Here is a 17,738-nt window from a genome sequence, read left to right on the forward strand (position 1 = left end):
AGTGTACCAAGTTTCACGCTTTTATGAAAAAGCAAATGATTCAACGCAAATGTGTTCATATGTCATATCATCTAGACTATATTACTTTTCCAAGAAAGTATGTATGTATACTATACATACTACTATTCTGGGTATTTTTAACAAACATGCAGGGAAAAAGTCTTTATCTGCCAGTCTCTGTCTTCTCTCAAGTTAGTGTTCACACATCTCTCTATAAAAGCACGGAATCTCTGTCTGTCTGTGTGTGTGTGTGCGTGTGTGTGGGTGTGTGTGTGTGTGTGTGTGTGTGTGTGTTTCTGTTAGTCAAATATCTCTGCGGATCAGGATCACACTGACCCGAGACTTTCAACATGGCTGCTGCGTGGTTCAGTGGTGTGCATCTAAGCATTTGCTTGGATTGCAATGATACCGTGACCAAATTATTTCATAAATGCTTTACAAATTCCACGAGCATTGTCCACCGGAGCCACCACGGTCACGTGCGCACCAGAGCCAATCACTGCACACCGTGGCCACGTGCGCACCAGAGCCAATCACTGCAGAGCTCAAGCCCACGACATACCTGAAGAAACAAGCGGATTGATACCTGCCGGCGGTTAGGTCCCGTTCTGTTCTGTTCTGTGCATCTAAACGGACTGTTGTGGATTAATGAGATTAAACGAGTCCGGACCGAGTCTGTTCGGGTCTGAGGAGATCCGGAGATGCGCGGACAACAAAGTGGAATCGGAATCTGTGGATGTTAGTGTGTAGCTAGCCGCTAGCTAGCAGCTAGCTGCTAGCCACTAGCTACACGGCCCACATCTCGAGGCGACGGACCGGACGCATCGGCACGTCCAAAACCGGTCTTAGGGTAAATAATGTCTGCCACGCTTTTTCGCGAACATTGCCGTCACGTTTGCTTTGTGTCTGGTGCAGGAAGAAACGGTAAAAACGGGCTTTTGTCACGAAAGTGTCCAAGCAGCAAGTTTGGTTGTTGAGGAACAGGAAGTTGTGGGAGGGACCTAGGCGGATGATTGACATGCAACGACGGTCGGTGTACAGACAGCGATTTTGAGAGTTGAGAGATTTGTGACATTTAGCATGTTTGGAGTGTGTAGTTAGTGTGTTATGTAGTGTTTGGTGTAGTGTGTTCAGTGTGTAGTGGAGTCGGTTTTTTGTTTAATGAGTCAGAATAATGAGGAGAAGCTGAATGTGGAGCAGGCAGTCCAGCTCTTCATTCAGCTGGAAGGAGCTCAGGCAGACCTGAGCATTGCTTGCATTTAAATGTAAATAGTTACATATAACTTTGTAAATTTTTTAAATGTATGCACAAATTTAGCAAACATCACTTTATATTTGCATTATAAGTAAAAAAAAAAAATGGTTAAACATATTTGTGGTTTTCACAGTAAAAAAATCTAACTTTTTCTACTCTGATTTTATGTTTTATGTGATTTTAGGTCCATTGTGTTAATACAGTTTGTCAAAAAAAAAAAAATAACTGTACAGTCACACATGTGAGGTTGTGCTGAAAAGCCTCTTAACCTCCCAATTTTTTATAGAAATACACTCTTCTTACGGGCACTGCACTAGTACTCTTAAAGGGATAGTTTAACACTCTCATATTCTTTTCTTTGAGGGAGATGAGAACATTCATATAGATCTGATGTCTCTGTGATTCATACAGAACTGGAGTAAATATGTGGTTAACTGCTTAACCTAACTTAGAAAAGGGCCAAGTATGAATAGCTTGTCAATGTTAGCAGCAGATGTTTGTAAATATACTGTCTGTTTGTACTGATGCAACCATTGAACTAGTAACCGCAATCTCACCTCATCTTGATGGTTCTCAGTCTCAGTCTACATGCTGTATCATAGGCAACTGGACTTGTTTCAGTTTCACCTCTTGGAAGAGAGGGGAGAGGTGAAGCATCTTCAAGAAACTGAAAAAACTCCAGTTCCCTATGATACAGCACCTAGATTTACAATGTTACCGCCTTTCTCTCAAACGGTCTGATTTTAAGTTGAGTGAGGAGAAACTTAACAAACTTTGTGAAACGGCTACGAAATATTCTAAATCATTGGTGCCTTCTTATTAATTCAGCATAAAATCAAAACAAGTTGTTTGTTTGTTTCCTTGTAAAAGGTGTCAGTTTGTGGCAGCATGGCCTTACCAGCCTTTCTGTGTTGTTGCTTATCGAGCAGAGAAGTGAGATCTGATTATTCAGCGCATGTTATTGCCTGGTGTAAACTGATGGGCTTAGAGCTGTCCACTTATGATCGGAGCACTCAAGATGGATGTCATTACATGGTGCAATCAGGGCCTGAGTTGTTAGGTGAGATGAAATGTCTCAGACTCACGGCTCAAAACAGTTGTTCAACAGGGCAAGAAAAGCAGAAGTTGCACACCATCCAATGATGTGTGGCTTTCCTTGTGCATGAAACAGCTGACAGCTGCTTTAAGAACACTGTGTTTTTTGTAACCGTGTTGAAGTCCTCAGGGTTGGATCACCCCTGTTCATCCAGGGTTCCCACTGTGCTGGTTTGAGCTTAGATCAGACTCCATTTCCACAGCAGCTCCAGAACATCGAGCTGACAGACGGTCCACAGAGCGAGGTGAGGCGTTGTTGGCTCGGTGACCACGGCAGCACGCCATCACGTCAGCAAGGTCAGCCCGGAAAGATGGTGTGTAGAAGCCATAGATGACCGGGTCACAGCATGTGTTCAGGTTGCCAAAGACAAATAGTATGTGATGCACATACTCAGGTGTGTGCCTGATCATGGCTGGTTGGAACCAGTACCAGACCCCAAGGAGGTAGTAGGGTGTCCAGCAGATAACAAAGGAGCTAACAATCACGATGGTCATCTTGAGGGTCTTCATTCGGGCTTTGGGTATCATGTCTGTTCCACTGCGTCTCAGGCAGGGATTGCCATCTGCAAAAACACAACATGGACAACATTCACAAAAAGTCAAATATAGCAAAACATACATTCCATTAATGTACAATGTGTAAAAAGTTCAACAGCAATGACCCGGTTACTCAAGGTAATCCAAAGACCTGGTTGTTAGCAGTTTCATGTAGGAACTACTTTTTTCCTGTCAAACTACACCCACCAACTTTGTCCCAGTGCAGAGAGAAGGCAGGAAGTACGCATCTACTCAGGGCCAAGAGGCTTGTGCTCATGACAGCACGGGATGATGACATTATTGGTGTCCTCCTCAGCTGAGTGGGTTCATAACACATGTACACTCTGATTTTATGATTAGACAGGCTGCTTCCCATTATTTTAAACACTTCCATTACACAGTAATGTCACTGGTAAATTTAATCAGCAGCACTAAAAATAACAGAGGAGGAAACCGAATTAACCTATTATCCTCTGAAATAAATATTTTCAGACAGGATCACAGGATCTATCAGGACAGTTGCTTCACTCCATACTATTTCACTGAATGAATCTGAACTGTGTGTGTGACCTTTTAAAGTGTAGAAGAACACATAACTTTCACTGACATAAAAGTTCTAACCAATGCTGTTGACGAGTCAAGAGTTTTAAACAAAGAAGTTCATCGGCTGTTCCTGCAGCTGGAGGATTATTGGAGGATATTTTCCTCATTAAGGATGTATTTCTCCCCTCTCATCCCACCATTATTGATCAGGATTATACTCTTTATGACAAATCCGCCTGATCCATTGACTGAAAAAGGTTGACTTGTTTCTAGACATCTTAATGCAGAATGAATACATATTATATCTTAAAAATCTCACAAAAAGATATTTGGATTATCTTGAATAATCGGCTCATGATTTCTGTAAAGAGACATTGCTGTCGAGCTTTTCAAATATATTTTTGTAAATGTGAGATTCACAAGCTTAGTGCCTTCTAGTTTCATTATATTGGAGAGAAGGCAGACATCTCTACAGCTGATCTCTCTAAAACCAAGAAACTCACAACAAAACAATGTAGACGGCTAAGTAAAACTACAGATTTAAGGAAAAATATATCTTTTTGATCTGGGAGTGAATGGTCACTTTAAATCACTGCAGCTATGTGCAGTGTTGGCTGGAAAGAGTTCAAACTGCCCCTCTCCAGATTGTGGAGAGTCACACACCTTTGCTCTTGTGCATCTGCCCATTGATCTTGGTGAGGATGCGGGAGTAGCAGAAAGTCATGACAAGCAGGGGGAAGACATACAGTGTCACAAAGTGAAACATGTTGTATGCCGTCTCCTGCCAAGGATAAGGGAAACTTCCATGGGTCACACACTGAGTGAAGTCCACTCCATCAGCTTTAATGGCCCGAAAGATGAACAGCTGAGGATGAAGAGTGTACAGAGATGAGGAATGAATTCATGCAGGCACAGAAAATCACAGTGTAGTTTGTTTTTATCAAACAAACATTAGATTTGTTTATAGCAAACAAACTACACAAAGAAGCGCACAATGCAGACACTCCTTTGACTCCATGTTGTGCATTAAAGTCTCTTTAATGCACCTCAGCGTCCCAATTATAGCATGTCAAAAACACAACCTAACAATCAGCTGTTTGGGACTGTTCTGGAACCAGATTTGACTGTGATGAAGCTAAAGTGAGCTGTTAACCAGGTTAACATGAGGGCCACAAGTATGCAAGTAAAGGTTCTATGCAGCAGTCGAAGACGAGTGTGACTGAATAAACAACACATCACTGATGGACCAGAAGGTTGTACTCAATTAAAACTCTAGTAATTACAAAAAACTGCACAGTATATTCTATATATTTCTCAATTCAACCAAATCCCATTTGCAGAACCCTCCCAAAATACAATGTCCTGCTGTGTACATATGTTCTTCCTAAGCACCACAGAGCTCCATTGTTGTCTTAAACTATAAAAACACAGTAGCCCCATCCTCACTGCCCTTTCAGTGCGCGAATCATGTGGCGATTCTCCACATCGCCGTCTGTGTCAAAGTTTCCGATGCGGAGACGGGGGATGGTTTTGTTCTGGCTCTGATCTACCTCTGAAGATAGTATCCGTCATCCATGTGAAGAGAAGATCGGGGAGCGGGGTCATGTCAATCTGATGGTGTTCACAAACTGACAGCAGTTATACATGGAAAAGCCTCTGTCATCCTGTCCGTCTTAACTACTCTTGGTCACATTCCTGCCTGAAAAAACTTTTTTCCTGGCAAAAACTACACTCACTAATTTGTCTCCTTCCACTATTGTGTTGTTGTAGTGACTGTCTTGAAAAAATCACAGCCACTGTCAGCCCCTCTAACCAAGACTTCAGTGAACTTTCCCCCAGAAAACAGCAACAGCATGAAAGAGTCACACAGGGTCCGCTGTTTTCTGATGGTGATTATTTTGATAGAGCGAAAAATGTAACTTTGACACTTTCCAGGATGTTTGGTGGGTCAGCATCTCAGTCACAACACATTATAACTGCATCCATATGATTATTAACAGTTGTGGATACATGTTTTGAATAACAGGTGGACGCCGGGGGAATAACATTGAAAATAACCCACAGATGTCAACATCATGATGTGTACCATCAGTCCTCTTTAGGATCCGCAGCGGTGGCGTGCTGTATGAATTTACATGCTGGAGCAGCTTAACGCTGTAGCTACTTGGTTCAGTGTGAACAAAGAAATGCAGAGGAGTGGCGAGCTATCACTGCAGCGATAATGCGGAGTCTCTGTGTGCAAAGGGCTAGTGAGTCACACACTGTTTCTCTATTACCATGGACACACACACTGTTGGTTAGTTTCACTCCCTCACACGCCATCCTGCTGCCACAAATACTCACCTCAAATGTGGATTAATCCGCTGCCGAAAATAGTCACCAACATATACAATATTTCATCATATTTGAGTCACTTTTGTTTAAAACTACAGTGACAAGCTGTTTTAGGGAATTATTGAGCCTTTTATAAAAATGAAACTGAAGATTTGCTAGGTGTTTTTAAAGGTTCATGTCTTAAGCAGGAACCTGTGGGCTTGGGGTAAGAGGTTAGGTTAGGAGGAAAAAAGTAAAATGCCAGCCCTATTGGTTTTAAAACAAACACTATAGAGAAAAACAGAAATAGACATATGTATTAGTAAAAGTATACAGTATATTCATCACTCATCAGTTTGGCCTGACTTACAGGTCAGTACCATGCTGGGTACAAGCTCTTTGTTGGCTCCTTTTCTCCTCCTGACAGCACATCAGTGACAGATCAGCTTCAGCCGACTCCTCTTTTATTCTACTGTCTCACAGAGGAGACTGCCGATTACAATCTGATGAGACTGGAATGCCTTCGCTGTCACATTTAGTCTGTTCAGAGGCTATATGGACAAATACCTTATCGGCTAGAATTACTTTTAGTAATGTGCACTGAACTGCGATGAATAAAACAATAAATACATAAAATAAACAGGAGTAATTATCTAAGACAAAGGAAAGCAACTGGTAGAAAATGATATTAATGAGCAAAAACAAAGGCAGCACTCAAAAACAGTTTTCTCAGGTCTAAAGTACTGTGCCTGAGAGATACAGTGCCTATAAAATGTATTTACCCCCTTAATTGTTTCTCCCCGTTTATTGCTTTTATAAATGGAATCACGGTCAATATACAAAGAATCTACACCCAATATACTATGGGGGATGTTCAGTGGCTTGGAAATGTTTTCGTATCCCTTTTCAAATTTTTTCACAGAGTTGCTTGGAGTGGCCAGGAGTACTGATTAATCAGTGACGGGACCTTCAGACACAGGTGTCCCATAACTACAATCACTCAAGACCCATTCACTGCACTCAGGTGATCTCCATTTCACAAATTGTGATACTACTAGCACCAACTCTTCCATTGAAAGCAGCAGAGGGCATAAGGTATTTTGGAAGCATAACCTGGAAGTTAGCATCTCCCTGGTCCCCTCGACATAAAGCCTGTGGGATGTTGGATTATTTCCAAAAATAATCTCTGTGACAAACACAAGTTAAGGTTACTTACACATTTTGTTCAACAAGATAATCTTCACAGATGAACACCACTTTTGTGATTTTTAAACCTTAATGCAAACACCAGCAGTAAAAAAGCAGGACTATAATGATTTCTTAGCCATAATGTCACAGGCAATAAATGTATGTAATGTATGTAAAATATGCCAGAGCATAATTTGCACAGGATGGAATCATTTCTATTTATCAATTGTATTGTATTGAAAATACACAAGCTGTGTTCTGTCACATTCCTCATTTCGATTGGCTAAATAGTTTGTGTGTCAGTTCAGACTACCTCATCTAAAATCAAATAATGTTTGTGGAACTACAAGTCCAGTCTAGTGTTAGTACAAGTGATACAGGCCTGAAGCTCAACGTGTAACCAGCAGCAGGCTTTACTGTACCTGAGGAGAAGCCAGCAGCAGACTCAGAGTCCAGGCCACTAGCAGCATGCGTCTGTTCCTGAGCCCAGCATCAAGAGAATCCAGGGGATGGAGGATGGCCCGATAGCGGTCCAGACTGACCACCACCAGTATAAATGCTGCTGAGTGCATGGCAAAGAGCTTGAGGTAACACAGCAGCTTACACATGACATCCCCAGCATACCATTGCACTGTAATGTTCCAAATGGCATCCAGTGGCATCACCACAAACGTCATCACCAGGTCAGCTAACGCCAAGCTGGCGATGAGCGGGCGCAGGTGTGCTGCGAGGCGGTACCCCCGGCCCCAGCATACACTGATCAGGACGGACAGGTTACTGCCAGCGGCAAACACAAACAGCACCAGAGTGGCTGCTACACGGCAGCGGGCAGCCACAGTGAAGGATGGAGCCTCCCAGGGTGGAGGGGAGGCTGGAACAGATGAGTTGAGCAGCAAGAAGATGGGGCTGTTCTCAGCAGACAGGTTTCTCTTCATCCTGTGCTAGAGGGAGAAAAGGATCATGTCACACCGAGCAGCATGTATGATGACAGAGGCCACTGAGCAGGCCATCAGATGAGATCATCAGATGAGATCAGATCATCAGATCAGATCATAAAATCAAATCATCAGATCAAATAATCAGATTAGATCAGTGCAGATCATATCAGATCAGATCATCAGATCTTGAGCAAGATACTGAACCCTAAGTAGCTCCTGACCTGATACAATGCATAATAACAATAACAATAATAATAATAATAATAATAGATTTAATTTATATAGCGCCTTTCAGGGTACCCAAGGACACTTAACAAAGTGGAACAAACAAAACAAAGAATAAATGGAGTGCCTGTCAGTCAGCACGGAGGGAACAGCCGCACCGCCGCTAGCACCGCAGGGAACAGCACCTTCCTTCAAAGCAAACTTGCGTCTGGAGGCCCCGTGCACACAGCGGGGGCGACGCAGAGGACCCAGAGATCCAGTCCCAGCGATGGAGCCTGGGGTGAAGTGACCAGGAAGTCCAGGAGCTCCCGCACTGAACACCCGAAGACCCCACCAGGAACGACGGAGTCGGGGGAGACCACAGCAGCAGAGAAGAGCGACATCGAAGTCAGGCGGTGAACAACCCAGAGGTTGTGGAGGAGGGAGGACAAACGGAGCAGCGACAGCCAACAGAGCATTGAGCACGTCTTACAAGTTAGCGTTACTATGCTAACAGCTAATCAGTGAGGCTAACAGCTGATCAGCGGGGCTAACAGCTGATCAGCGGAGAATGGTGAGTCCATGGAGCCAATTCTTCAGGTGCGCAGGCTTCAAAGGTAGTAGCACAGCCTCAGAGCTTGTAAAGACAACTTGGCTTTCTTCTTTTAACAGAAAAAAGCTGTTTGTCAGGGATCGAGAAGAAGAGATATTCATGCCAGCGTCATCTCGCATCTGGGTTGCCATGGATTGCCTGGCAGCCTCTCTGATTTAAGTATTGTAAAGCGCTTTGAGCGATTGGTAGGCTGTCTGCAAAATGTAACCTGGTTTGATGCTACCTGGGGCTTTCGTTCTGTGAATCTGGTTCTGTTTCGACAACACCAGACAGGCAGCAGCTGATGTTCTCCACATATCAGTATTAAAGTCTCATTCCTCTAAGGTGATAGATTCAGATTCACAGTTTGTATAACAGTTATATATCAAAAGTGTCAACATGACAATGTGAAGTGTTTATGTGACAGTGAGGAATCTTACAGTGTTGTTTCACTCTCTCTGCACTCCTTGTTGAGCAGTATTTTGCGCCTTGGCAGACAGCAGGAGAAGCCCTCAATACACTTTCTGCTCAGCATACACAGTGAGAGACTAGCTGGTGAACATGGTGGAGCTTGTAGACACACACACAATAGACAGGAAAGTCAGCGTTGGCTGACGTCACAGCAGTGATGTGAGGCAGGCTGTTTGCAGCCACATGCAGGTAACATGCTGTGTGTCAGTGGATGGCGCCCTCTGCTGGCTGCTTTCTGCAGCTCCTCGTGTGTTGATGCACCAAAGGAGCCGCTTGAGGCAAATAAAGGAGCTAACGTAATAAAGAGGTTCACGCTCACTGAGCAAACTCACACCTCCGGCTGAGAATGGCTCTGTTCCTCTCAGAATGACGCTCTAACTGCTTCCATTTTCCTCTTTCTGTCACATTTTCCATAATTTCAGATCCATGACTGCATCACTTCAACAGTAAGGGGAGACCTCACCCCACCCTCGCCCCCCACCGACAGCACACACTGATGCAGACTTTAACACACTGGGCCATATCTATAACATATCTATATCTATCACTATGTATCAAGCTACTATGAATAACAGAGACAGCTGCAGCAGTGTTACCTGAAGAAGAAAGGTGTTACTGGTGGTCAGACGAGGAGACCTGAGGGGATGCGCTCTCAGAGCGGAGCTGTCCGACGTGTTGGAGCACAGTCCTGTCCTCCGGCGCTTTCACCCGCACACCTTTTTAAAATGTGATAAACTGACCTCTCAACAGGACGAGTCGGATTCTTTAGATCGCATCCACCTGCTGGCTCCATCAGCCCGCCTTGCACGGACGCACTCAATCTGCCATTCAGTGAATGTATTCAGTGTGAACGAGGAGCCGCAAGGACCGGCGCCGATTGGTTAATTAAGGCGGCTGACGTGGGAGGTGTTGCGGCGGTGTAAGCACCTTTGTGACAGAGACATCCTGGGGAATTTCCAGTAGACGAGAGCTCCGGGCTGAGGACAGAAGAGCTAAATCAAACACTCACAGCTCAGCTAACACCACACTGAGCTTCCTGTCAGTGTCACTTATGAGATTATTATGAGTTTATTTGAGTGCTCAGCCAGCCTCACCCACATAGAAACTAGATGTAAAATATTTGCCTTCTGTCCTCTCCTCAATTCATTGCACTCAGTCACTGGACCTGAAATGTAAAACATCTTGTTCCAGATACAACAGCAGGTGACCCTGTCCGTGCATCATAGTGCACATACAGCGATCTATTCAAGCGCTCCTTAATATTTATAATGCGACATAACAATAATAATAAAAGGTTTTGACGATGATGTCTACAATGCATTATAAAGATAGCGTTATAATGCAATACAGTACAATTATAAACACTCCTACATATTCACAGTGCTATCTAATAATGATCCTAATACTGCAGGGTCAGTGTATAACGGATGAATGATGCAGGAACAACGGAATATGGAACTTTAAATGTCTGTTGGCCTGATGTCATTTATAATACCATGAAGTCGGAGATGAATGCAGCTTTAACATCCCTCTGTAGTGTTTTAATTATACCGTAGTTTGACATTGATATTTGATTCCAGTGCTTGATTTGAAATAATTGATGCTAAGTGCTGTACTAAATGACAATTCAAATATGACAACGCACTCTGTAAATGTAACATAGCAAGGACATATACAAGTGACAAAAGAGGGAGACCACAGATAGTCTGCAAATAATGCAAAATGTTTTAATTAAGCAAAGGAAATCAGCAATAATAATGTGCATCAGTCGTCAGTATGTATGCAGTGTCTGTGTGTGAGTGTATGTATGTGGAACCAATATAGAAACAAATAATAATGTCAGTCGGCTGGTCAGGGCAGGAGAGAGCGAGAGGATCCTGCAGGTCTGATTTATAGCCACCTGAGCCCAGTCTGCTCAGGTGTGTTGCATCACTGATGACACAACTCCTCCCATCAACTTCCTGAAACAAAAGGGAAACACAGCCAAAAGAGGACAGAGCAGGACCAACCCTGAGGCCATCACAGTGTTCTAAGACTTTTAAGTGCAGTGATACAGCAAGCATAACTTTAAATGCATTCACTAAACTCTTAATGTTTCTAGCTCCTTTAATACATTTGTCTTTACTTTTTACAAATTATACTGACTGCAGATTTCAAATGATACTCCTCTTCTCATAACATTCTCAAATGTTCACATTTTAAATACATTCACAGTGTTTCTGTTGTGTTGACTCATTCACTGTGAGTAGATGCTGTATACAGTACGTTTTAACCACAAATGTAAATGTATTTTATTGGGATTTTATGTGATAGACCAACACACAGTGGTGCATAATTGTGAGGTGGAAGGAAAATTATATATGGTTATAATTTTTTTTACAAATAAAAATCTGAAAAGTGTGGTGTGCAAAAGTATTCACCCCCCTTCACTCTGATACCCTTAAATAAAATCCAGTGCAACCAGTTGCCTTCAGAAGTCACCTAATTAGTAAATGGAGTCTGACTGTGTGTAATCTAATCTCAGTATAAATACAGCTGTTCTGTGAAAGCCTCAGAGGTTTGCTAGAGAACATTAGTGAACAAACAGCATCATGAAGCCCAAGGAACACACCAGACAGGTCAGGGATAAAGTTGTGGAGAAGTTTAAAGCAGGGTTAGGATATGAAAAAATGTCCCAAGCTTTGAACATCTCACAGAGCACTGTTCAATCCATCACCTGAAAATGGAAAGAGTATGGCACAACTGCAGACCTACCAAGACATGGCCATCCACCTAAACTGACAGGCTGGGCAAGGAGAGCATTGATCAGAGAAGCAGCCACGAGGCCCATGATAACTCTGGAGGAGCTGCAGAGATCCACAACTCAGGTAGGAGAATCTGTTCACAGAACAACTATAAGTCATGCACTCCACAAATCTGGCCTTTATGGAAGAGTGGCAAGAAGAGAGCCATTGTTGAAACAAAGCCATGCAGTTTGCCACAAGCCATGTGGGGGGCACAACAAACATGTAGAGGAAGGTGCTCTGGTCAGATGAGACCAAAATTGACGTTTTTGGCCTAAATGTAAAACGCTATGTGTGGCAGAAAACTAACACTGCACATCACCCTGAACACAACATCCCCACTGTGAAACATGGTGGTGGCAGCATCATGCTGTGGGGACGCTTTTCTTCAGCAGGGACAGGGAAGCTGGTCTGAGTTGATGGGAAGATGGATGGAGCCAAAAACAGGAAACTCTTGGAAGAAAACCTGTTAGAGTCTGCAAAAGACTTGGGACTGGGGCAGAGTTTCACCTTCCAGAAGGACAACGAGCCTAAACATACAGCCAGAGCTACAATGGAATGGTTTAGATCAAAGCATATGCATGTGTTAAAATGGCCTAGTCAAACCTAAAGAGTCAGACCTAGATCAACTTGAGAATCTCTGGCAAGACTTGAAAATTGCTGTTCACAGACACCCTCCATCCAATCAGACTAAGCTTGAGCTATTTTGCAAGGATGAATGGGCAAATACTTCAGTCTCTATATGTGCATCACTGGTAGAGACTTACCCCAAAAGACTTGTAGCTGTCATTGCAGCAAAAGGTGGTTCTACAAAGTATTGACTCAGGGGGATGAATACTTTTGCACACCACACTTTTCTGTTTTTTTATTTGTAAAAAAAATGTAAAACCATGTATCATTTTCCTTCCACTTCACAATTATGCACCACTTTGTGTTGGTATATCACATAAAATCCCATCAAAATACATTTACATTTGTGGTTAAAACATGACGAAATGTGGAAACGTTCAAGGGGGGTGAATACTTTTGCAAGGCACTGTACAGTAAGTATACAACTTGTTTCTCTATCATCAGCATGTGGTCACACAGCAGGGACAAACAGGTGGGTTATGTGGTGATAGGTTAAAAAATTCAGAAAGCGAAGAAAGCAGCAAATGTAGGGTTATGTATCACTGTCACACTGGACAGTTTGAGGCTCCAGCTAACTAGAGGACATCGAACTGTTTCCAAACAAACGACTATCAGAGGCCTCATGTCCTGGTTACATACACTAAGTCACGGACTTCACCTGTAGTAACATCACTGCAGTCATTCCAAGGTTTCATTTGTCGCTGAAACTGTTTGACTGTGTGTAAGGTAGTGTGACTTTTGGAGCAGTCGGAATGGAAACAAGTGAACATATGGAGCTTCTGACAGCCCATCACATACCCATCATACTGAGCATGGTGCTGATGTTGGTGATGAGGGTTAGGAGCCAGTTAAGCAGTTATTTCTTCCAATGTCCCCCCGACAAAATTGAAGAGTTCATTAGGGAGGTGAAGCACATGTTGGATTATCTCTAACTCTAGCTGGGCTACACCCTGTCCCCCTTCAGAACCTTCAATCTTCATTTTCAGACCCTGCGCAGACTTCAGACAGGTAATCAGTGTTAACAAGACCAATATATTTCCTTTGTCTCACAAGACTGTTGACCAAGTGGGTTCAGCTACGCATGTCAGCAAATTCGACTTAGTCAAATCCAGCCAATCATCTGCACATTAGTTGCCATACCCTAGTACTTGCACAATGTGCCATTTATTTGAAAAATCATGACATCAAGAGCCTCCTAAAAAACCAGGGCCCTTATTCACAAAGAATCTTAAGGCTAAAAGTAGCTCCTAACAGGCAAATTTAGGAGCAACTCCTAAAAATAATGGGCGTGTCAGTCGTAACTTTAGGACTTTTTAAATTTAAATTTTTTTTAAATAAGAGTTATTCACAAAACATTTTAAGCCTAAAAGTAGCACCTAAGTCTGGGAGACCTTAGAAGTAGTCCAGAGGACTCCTAACTCACTAAGACCTGATCACAGCCGAATGTTTTGGAGACGCTAAATGACAGGGAATTATTAAAACGATGTTGGGTGGACCGCGAAGGGATTGAAGTTGTGAGTTGGTGAGGGACGCAATAACGTTCCCAACCAACCGAAACAATCCAATAACGCCAGAGTTAAAATGTTTGGCAACACACCGGTATTTGGCTACGGGGAAAATGCAGCTCTTCACACGGGACTAGTATTACCTGGGGACCTCAAGTGATTTAGAAATTATCCCACCACGTCCGTGTTTCGTGCGGCGCATTCACACAGGATAAGCGAAGTCTGTGTTTTAACTCGAATTTACTGACATTATCCCCGGGTCGATCGCACCGGAGCCCTTACTGGAGCGGCACAACGGTTAGATATGGATATTTTTAATATAATAACTGGTGAGCCTGTTGAAAGATGGAAAAATGTTCCTTACCGCATGCCGCCATGCATGTAATCCATATAATCATATTTTGAAATTTCGCTCTTCTGATGAGCCTCCTGAATTTGCACCCAAAATGCTGTCAGAACTTTTATTTATAATTCCCAACGCAGCCTCCATAATTCTCGACCGGGAAAAAGCCAGAAAAAGGTGTGGAAAACACAAAAAACCTAAAATCACAGAGATGCCGATTCGCACGGGACTGATATTATCACATGACCTCTGTGTTTGGTGAAATATGGTAGGTAATTTGCGCTGGAATTTTTACTTTACAAATTACGGACATGGCAGATTCACACGGGATTAAGATCACAGACGACCTCCGCAATTATTACAATTTCTGGAGCTCCCCAGGTTATACAAGTCCCATGCGAATAGGGCTTTTATCAATTGGAAAAAGTAGCATTCCATCAATACACAAATTGTCTTTGACGCATGTTACAATATACTGGACATTGTTGTGAAATGGCCTGGATCAACACACGATTCACAAATTTTAATGGAGAGTGGTTTGATGCAGCTTTTCGAGCAAATGCCGCTTTTATTGGCAATTCACGTTTTTCATCGCAATCTTCTAATTTGTCACTTTTGTCCGAAGCGTTTTTGTTTGGGGCGAGGGGGGGGGGGGTGTCAATTAATTCTCCTCATGAATACATTTCTTTATCCAATATCTTTTCATAGGCTTTGTCATGGGCTTGTAGGCAACTTCCTTATTTTCACTTCATGCATTGCTTAGCCTAAATGACTTTTCAATGGGCTGCCCTGTCACTCAACAACCAATCACCGTTGTCACCGCTTCTAAGTGCGTCCTTATAAAATGACGTCATCCAAAGCAACAGAGAGTTACTTCTAGTTTAGGAGTTCACTGTTTTCATAACTAAAAGTAGGTCTCAGCGGCTTCGTGAATTACTTTTATGAAAAGACTCCTACATAAAAACGTTTTGCCCAATTTAGGAGTACTCCTAACGTTAAGATAAAAGTCTTTGTGAATACGGGCCCAGATCTATTTTCCTGGTACACTGATTGTCAGCCAGTTTTTGACATGGTCACATACACACAGTGGTTAAATTGGCTTTTGTAAGGAGGGGGAGCCCTTCTTCACTCAGCGGCCATCATCTCTCAAAATATTTTTTTTTTTACCTTGCACCATCAGCGTTATACATATTTTATCAATGGCGGTGGTGGGGGGGTCGCGATGTAACTTTTTTTTTTTTTCTGTGAGAGACTGTGGCGGAATGACTTGATTAATGGGAAACGCTAACTTAGCATTAGCTCATCTACGTTTAGCTAATGAGGAGGGCGGTTAATCAAATGAAAACTACTCGCCCTCCTCATCTTTTCACAATTTGCTAAGGTAGCATTAGCTATGTAGAGACTTCATCACAGAAACAAAAAGGTGAAAAATACAGACATTTAGTTTCAGTAAATTAACAAAGTTAACATTTTGCTGTGACAGTTACTTCACCCACCTTCTGTGCGTCAGCAGCACCGTGTGTGTGCGTGCGTGCCTGCGTGCACTTGCGCGGTATGAGAGAAGATGCCGGTAGCAGTGAAAACATGGACTGGAGTTTCATTGGTTCAGGTTTTATCTCAATAAACGAGCGGAACGGATTCAGTAATGAAGCTCTGGCACAGCGCTCTGAAAACAGTGCTGAGTGAACAGGCTGATGTATTGATAGGGAACCGAATTAATGATTTTAAAAAGTCATATAATGGTAGTTACACCTATGATTACAATGAAACACTGAAACTCCCACTTGGGAGTTGATGACGCTGTTATCTACCTGCTGCAACGAGCCCATTCGCACCTGGATGGTGGAGGAGGTACTGTGAGAATCACATTCTTTGATTTCTCTAGTGCTTTTAACACCATTCAGCCACTGCTACTGGGGGAGAAGCTGCGGGTGATGGGTGTAGACGACACAATGATCTCCTGGATTACTGACTACCTGACAGGCAGGCCACAGTTTGTCTGGATGGGCAGTGTTCTGTCTGATGCGGTGGTTAGTGATACAGGAGCTCCACAGGGGACTGTACTGTCTCCTTTCCTGTTCACCTTATACACCACTGACTTTCAGTACAACAGCCGGGTCGTGTCACCTGCAAAAGTATTCTGACGACTCGGCTGTTGTTGGGTGTATAAGTGAGGGACAGGAGGAGGAGTACAGGGCACTGGTAGACAACTTTGTGGAGTGGACTGGACAGAATCACCTGCGGCTGAACATCAGCAAGACCAGAGAGATGGTGATAGATTTCAGGAAGAAGAGGAAGACGGCTTTCCAACCTCTGTGCATTCTGGGAAAGGATGTGGAGGCGGTGGAGGATTACAAATACCTGGGTGTTACCATCAACCACAGACTGGACTGGAGATCTAACACTGAAGCTGTTTACAAGAAGGGGATGAGCAGACTTTACTTCCTGAGGAAGCTGAGATCCTTCAACGTGTGCAGCAAGATGTTGGAGATCTTTTATCAGTCTGTGGTGGCCAGTGTACTTTTCTTTGCTGTGGTTTGTTGGGGGAGCAGCATCGGAGCCAGCGACACCAACAGACTCAACAAACTGATCAGGAAGGCTGGCTCTGTGATTGGCTGCAAACAGGACACTCTGGAGGCTGTGGTGGAGAGGAGGACACTGAAAAAACTGTTATCCATCATGGATAATCCTCTCCACCCTCTCCAACTCACACTGGTCAGACAGCGGAGCACCTTCTCCGGAAGGCTGCTTCAGCTTCGCTGTCGAAGCAACAGATACAGGAAATCTTTCCTGCCACAATCCATCACTTTATATAATAACTCTCTCACCTCTGCCTGACTGAGAACTCTGGTCTCTCTACTGTTTTGTTGTATATATTATTATTGTTATAGTATATTTTGCATATTTTGTTTTGTTGTATATATTATTATTGTTTATTGTTTATAGCACACTGTGCACTGTATATATACACTATGTATATATTGGATTCTATTTATGTGTTTTAAGTGTTTTATTTGATGACCCACTACTGCTGTAACAAAATAATTTCCCAGTCTGGGATCATTAAAGTAATTTTATTCTATTCTATTCTCCGGCCTAATTTAATCTCTGCATACACATGAGTGTAATAGCTCAGTGAATGTTGGTTTGGACCAAAAATAAAGGTTTCTCTTCACTTATAGTCAAAACATAGGCACGAATCAGGAAATCAGGCAAGCAAACAAAGAAAGCAACAATGCAGGTCAGGAAAAAAGGCACAAGTCCAAGGTCCAGGCAAAAGATCCTGCATATGGGTAGATGAAGTGGCCAGAGGGGATCATCTAAACATTGGAAAGTGGCCA

General features: G+C 43.0%; 1 protein-coding gene across 2 annotated transcripts; it reads right to left on the reverse strand.

Moving 5' to 3' along the window:
* Positions 1–1,428: 1,428 nt before the first annotated feature.
* Positions 1,429–10,162, reverse strand: gnrhr1 (gonadotropin releasing hormone receptor 1). Of its 2 annotated transcripts, none has more exons than XM_030410589.1 (4): positions 9,733–10,162; positions 7,354–7,872; positions 4,094–4,295; positions 1,429–2,913 (listed from the first exon to the last, which is right to left on the reverse strand). In XM_030410589.1, the coding sequence occupies exons 2-4, from the start codon at positions 7,864–7,866 to the stop codon at positions 2,498–2,500; spliced, it is 1,131 nt and encodes a 376-aa protein (XP_030266449.1). In that variant the 5' UTR covers positions 7,867–7,872; positions 9,733–10,162; the 3' UTR covers positions 1,429–2,497. The 2 variants fall into 2 exon arrangements, with proteins under 2 accessions (XP_030266449.1, XP_030266442.1); XM_030410582.1 differs by having other exon boundaries at positions 2,498–2,913; positions 7,354–7,867.
* Positions 10,163–17,738: the final 7,576 nt, after the last annotated feature.

The sequence above is a fragment of the Sparus aurata genome, chromosome 3 (assembly GCF_900880675.1).
Source record: "Sparus aurata chromosome 3, fSpaAur1.1, whole genome shotgun sequence".
NCBI lineage: Eukaryota > Metazoa > Chordata > Actinopteri > Spariformes > Sparidae > Sparus > Sparus aurata.